The sequence below is a fragment of the Egretta garzetta genome, unplaced genomic scaffold, assembly GCF_000687185.1.
Source record: "Egretta garzetta isolate BGI_Z169 unplaced genomic scaffold, ASM68718v1 scaffold304, whole genome shotgun sequence".
Taxonomy (NCBI): Eukaryota; Metazoa; Chordata; class Aves; order Pelecaniformes; family Ardeidae; genus Egretta; species Egretta garzetta.
Window position 1 is genome coordinate 780,980 of NW_009259421.1, and position 6,000 is coordinate 786,979.

General features: G+C 39.5%; 1 protein-coding gene across 1 annotated transcript in view; it reads left to right on the forward strand.

Moving 5' to 3' along the window:
* Positions 1 to 6,000, forward strand: part of HMCN1 (hemicentin 1) — a 174,676-nt gene that overhangs the window by 62,983 nt on the left and 105,693 nt on the right. Inside the window, 3 exon segments of the mRNA XM_009636917.1 lie at positions 907 to 1,066; positions 1,899 to 2,073; positions 4,413 to 4,540. Of these exon segments, the coding sequence (XP_009635212.1) occupies positions 907 to 1,066; positions 1,899 to 2,073; positions 4,413 to 4,540 (463 nt within the window).

A 6,000-nucleotide genomic window follows, 5' to 3' on the forward strand; every position in this document is an offset into this window, starting at 1 on the left:
AATCTCTATTCATATCTGCTTTTGTTTCCTAGAGCAGTGCTTTCTGGCCACGGTCCAGCCAAGAAATCAATATTCTGTTCTTTGGAAGGGCTTTGGTTATTGCTGTATCTTTGTTTTTAACACTTTAGAAATTGTTCATATTCCTGTTGCGAGTTGATAATTTGGGGTTAGGCAACCTGCACAGATTAAAATTTTCACTTTTGTTTTGGAGTCTTACTTTTAAGATGACTCTTTCCTCTGAAGAAAGTGTGTCTAATAACAGCATTGTAGGGTTAACCATCTGCCACTTATCAATCATGTCCTTGCCAAGATGTTTTGACATTAGAAATTGATGTTAAAATTAACCAGTTGAAATCTTGAATTTTTTTTAAAATCGCAGTCTGTAAAAAGTATCAAGTTTTCTGCATAAAAATCCCTGTGCTGCTTCTGTTGTTACTGCTTAGACAGTGACACTCAAGGAGTGTGGAAAATTAGTTTGTATGGATGGAATTTTGGGGCCAGGCTGCTCAGTTAATTCAAAATATTTTGCTCATCTTGGCCATGATACAATAGAAGTAGTACTGTAATGTAAATTCAAACACTGCTCGGTTTAGTCAGGCTGCCTGCAAATTGTTTGGTTTGTATTAAAGACCATGAAGCGTATTTCACAGTGAAAAATCTGATGCAGTATTAAAAATACAGCAGTTTTCATATGAATGGATCACGGCAATGGGGTAAACTTAGGGGAGAAGCTACAGAAACTAACATTTTTATATTCCTTTAATAGTTTTTTATGGTTTTTGTTAGATTTTGCTCTATCTGGAATAAAATCTGGATTAAAAGCTTTAGTTTTTATTGAATTAAATGATTGTAATTTGTTTTATTTTAGAAGATCCAGGCACTGTGGACTTTTTTTTTTCCCCACAGAAAGGAGAAGTAATTCTTTCCAGCAATGTGAAATTTTCTGCAGCGTCTGATGGAAGTCTGTATGTAGTTTCACCAGGGGGTGAAGAGACTGGAGAATACATGTGCACTGCAACAAATGCTGCTGGTTATGCTACACGGAAAGTCCAGCTGACTGTCTATGGTATGTATAAGCCAAAATCAAATACAGTATCGTCGTCTCTCTCCCCCCATTGCATTCTACTTTAGATGGTAAAACCCACTCAGTTGGATTGTGAACTAGGATACCCATGGTGCAAATGGGATTTAAACTAATGTCTAATTAGTGATTTTGACTTTGTACTAGGTCTCTGGATCCACATAGTAGGTAACTTTACAAATGGCTGATAGTGAAAGGCCTATGCTTCAGCTGTTATGATTATCTTAAAACCTTCTGATACCTGTTACCTTGAGTTCATGAGCTAGGATCTTGGCCTGATCATAATTTCATTTTTTATGGAAGTGAATAGGAAGTACCTGTATAGGAACAGAAGTCCCTGCTGATAGAAGAATGAAGATCCATTAATCCCATCAGGCCCAAAGCTTCCTGCCATCTCCCAGTATAATAAAAAAAGTAGATTTAGGTGTAGGCTTGCATTGCAAGGCTTTTTTGGCTTGTGGGTATTGGTGCTGTAGTGTAACATAGTTCGCGTACTGGTTGCAAACTATCTGTGCAATACAGAGCTCAGCATATACATGAACTACATATAGATGTTGCTGTCCAGCTTTTTGGGTAGATCGTGCTGACTTGCTGGTTTGTGGTACTGCACGTAGGCATCATTGTCTGAGGTACAGAGGCGATGTACATCAGTGTTACAGTGATTTATGTCTGTTGCAGACATGTAATTGAAAATAGGATTGTAATGTTACGTATCTCATTAAAAAAAAGATGTTTAATCTGAAGTAAAATTGTATGGTGTTACATTTGTACAAATATGTATATTCATTGCAGCTTATTAACATGTTCCGTGTTATAGTGAAACCTAGAGTATCCAGGCCTGGAGACCAGCAAGGAAATGCATATGATAAACCCATAGAGATCTCAGTAATTGCAGGGGAAGATGTCACACTTCCATGTGAAGTAAAGAGCTTGCCACCCCCAATAATTACGTGGGCCAAAGAAATGCAGCTCATATCTCCATACTCTCCAAGGTAACAATGTTTGATGAAAACAAAAAAAAGTGAAATTGTGTCTAAGCTTTCAAGATTTTGGAAGGGTATGTAAATTCTAATTGCCGTAGGATGAATCAGAAGGTATTAAGTTGTCCTGCATGAGGACCTTGTTTTACTAGGTCTTGAAACTCTCTTAACCAAAACAAGTGTGTGTCTCTTTCTGTATACTAAGACCATGCATTGTTGTACAGCTTCCATTTCAGTGCATGTTTATATGCAATCTCAGGAGGCCAGGGCGAAGGAGATCCTGTGATATTTGTACTGCGGTGGTGCCCAGAGACCCACAGAATCTGTGCCTGATTAGGAATGTTTAAAAACTGTTTTTCTTTCTTAAGCACTTCATATTTATGCTCAGGGGAGCATTCTCTGTTATTCATATGAAGTCTGGGCTGCCAGTAGACTACACATGATGATAAATGTTTGGGAGTGCTTACAAGGGCTCATTGCTTGCTGTGTTTTGGATCCAAAACCTCTCCAGATATTCTTGAGCATGTGAATACATAGCTAAATGCTCATAAAAATACTGAGTTGACAGCCTTAGAGAATGAAGAGTTGGGGACTGTCTTGTATACAGCCACAGCATTGGAGTTTTTTATTATTTTAGTGTGGTACAAAGTAAGAGAGGAAACAAGTAGGTGCTTATTCTCTGTATGTTCCCAGATGAAGTGCCAGGTACTGTCATGGGGCGTGCTTATGCTTTCTAGTCTTCAAGATACCTTGAAGGGGTAAAGGCTACAGCTGTGTTCATAAACCAGGAAACGGTAACACTGGCCAAATGCACATGGTAGCTAGTGCACGTTGTCTAGTGTCTCTCACTGACTGAAGTGGAAGGAATCAGCCAGTGTCTGAGCTGAAGTAAGGAACTGTACAAACCTGAAGGCGAGCCTCTTTATCTGCACCTCAGGGCCATCCATTTCAGCAAGTCTGCAACAACCTCAGCAACTAATAGCAGCTGGGCCAGCATGTTTGGTGAAGGAGGCTTGTTAGTAATCCGTGTGGGATTTTCTGCTGTGTCCTGTAAGCACATTGCATGCACTAACAAATCTGCATTCTTGGTCCCTTACTTGTCCTCATTTTACTTCAGGAGACTTTGATAAATTAGGCTACTTGCTCATGGCTGTCGTGGAGAGATCCAAGTTGTCCAGAGTAGCAGAAGTCCAGATCAGCCCATGCTGTAAAATTGTTTACAGATGTCAGGAAAAGTTAAAGAATTAGTCCAAACAGAATTGTTTGAGACCACCCAAGGATGATGTTAGAAATGTGACGAGTAAACAAAAGAAGAATGAAATCGGAAACGAGGGAACTTTTATCAGAAAGCAAATGTAGTTAGGGGACAAAATAATGGAAGATAACTTGCCCCAGCAATCTATCTTTAGGAGTTATTTAAAAAAAAAAAAAAAGTTTGGAAAGATGGGCAGAAGAGGAAGACTCATAATACCAGACAGAGTTGGGTGGCCTGGAGGAAATCCACTTCACTTTCTTTCCACTCATCTCTCTGGGCCATTGCAATCCCCAAGTTCACCATTTATGCCCATATGATAACATTGTCCTAATTAGACAGTGCCTGAGAAAGACAGATGATACCACCAATTCCCACCAATTTTGCCTAAATTCTGTATATGACCTTGAGTGCTAGACTTGAATTTCTTCTTGTCAATTCTTAGCTGTCTTTTTTTTTTTCTTCCTTCATTTATTTTGCCTATCTCTATTACTTTTGACTTCTGCATAAGAAGATTTAGGCTTAGCTGGCCAATGTATCTGGTAATGTTACAGGCCTGTGACCAGAACTGTAGACAATTTCTGTAAACACTAGAACTGGCAGTTTTGAATCAGAATACTCTTCAGAATCCCATCTTCCATCTTGAATCAATGTAACATCTTTTTTTTGCCAGGATGCAGTAGTATCAGAAGTTGTTTAACTTTCTGACCCTGCTGACCTGGGCTGAGCAAAAATTTTTGACAGGAGGTTGAAGTGCTCCATTTCTCTATGTGTAGGTTTTTGGTTTGTGGTTTTGTTGTTTTTTTTTTTTTTCCCCACCCCCACTTCTAGAAACAAGTCAGATTTTAATATGTCCTGTAAGTAGCTAGAACCAAATTTTGTAATTCGGGTCTTATATTTTAGATACTTGCTGTGTATTCTGCATATAGTGGCTCAGGAATGAGTAAATGTAAGTCATAGTTTAGTCATATAGCACAGCTCAGTGTGCCCTGTAGGATGGTGTTATTTTAGCTCGTAGCAATCATTAGCAATGTGTAAGTAGAGGTCATTCACCTTTCAATATATGTTTATGTAGTGTATCTACTTCTTATGTTTCCAGACACACTTTCCTACCTTCAGGGTCAATGAAGATCAGCGAGACACAAGTTTCAGACACTGGAATGTATATCTGTGTAGCCACAAATATTGCTGGGAATGTGACTCAGTCAGTGAAGCTAAATGTACATGGTAAGTTTTAACTTAAAGGATAATCATCTGCAAGTTTCTGCATGGAATTTAGCATCATGTAGAGCTTTAAAAATGTTCTTCCTTATGTACATTAAATACTATTGACCTATATTCTTTCAGGTCATGCTGTCTTCATGTGCAAGTTGTTACTGATTATGTGGAAAGGAAATATTGTATACATGCACACGTGTGTGTGTATATACACACAGGCACCCACCTTCCTCTAACGTTCCATAGATTCATGGAAGAATTATAGCACAATATGATAATTTGACTCCTTTTAAGTCAGCCAGAGAGACTTTTAAAAACTGAAAACTTGTTCTAATGCATTTGATTGCCTTGTTCTCTGTGCAAGAGGTTTCTCAGCAGTAAGTTTGCAAACAGTGGCTGAGAATAACAAAGTTGGCTGAGGCTTACAGGTGTCAAGTTTCCACCAACTTGATGGGAATTACATATCCAAACTGTTTTGGTCGTGAATGTCAAAGTTTGCTTGCACACCTGCTCAGGTGGTAGTGAAACCAGTGTGTGACTGTGCACAGGCAGCTGCTTCTGTCTTGGTGCACAGCTATATTCTGCAGTACCCGCTTTTGCAAACTAACACCTTAGCCCATCTTACTGTACTTTCTCTATTCAAACCAGCACCCTGTGCTTGTGCCCACCTTCCTCCCCCTCTATGAAGGTATCTAGTTGCTCTTTCTCAAGCTAGGACCCATGTCCCTTTCCCTCTCTTTCTTATGATCCTCCCATTCTCCCTCATCTCTCTCCTACTTTCCCCTTCCTAGGGCCACAGTCTCTTAACCACTTACATGATGTCACATGTTAGCTCTGTGGTATCTCTTCCTCCTTACCTGTGTCAGACAAACACATGTTGCAGCACATGTACCTTCTGCCAGTGCTAAAGCACATAGGAGAGTGGGTGCCGGAGCCATGGTCTGGCACAACCCCGATGAGGCTGATCAGTAGTAATTCTGGGTGTATAGATGGTTCTCCTGTGGTTCATGTAGAGTTTGGAAGTCTTGCTGCCAGCGCCCATTGCCAGCACACATCTTTGAAGTGGACCACATACCACCAATCTATCAGATCGGAGCTCCTGCCCCCAGCAGCTCTGAAACCTTCAAACTACAATAATTCAATTGCAATGGCTATAACAGATTACTGTCTGGTTCTGTGTATAGAGAAGTCTGATATCAGTGCACATCTTTGTTTATCTGTAATTGTACATTAACAGAAAGTCTGGAAAAAGGTCACTTGTTATTGTTTCAGACATTCTTTATAAGTCTTTTTATTGTCAATGATCCTTGGAAAAAAAACCAACACTGTGGCAAAAAAGTTAGTTGGATTTATATTATTCTTTGGGACCAGCAAAATCTTTTCCAGTCATATTTTATCTCCTTGTCCGAACTCATTTTTGGAAGCATACAAAGATCAGGGATTAGGTGAAGGAAATTGAAATCTCAGCA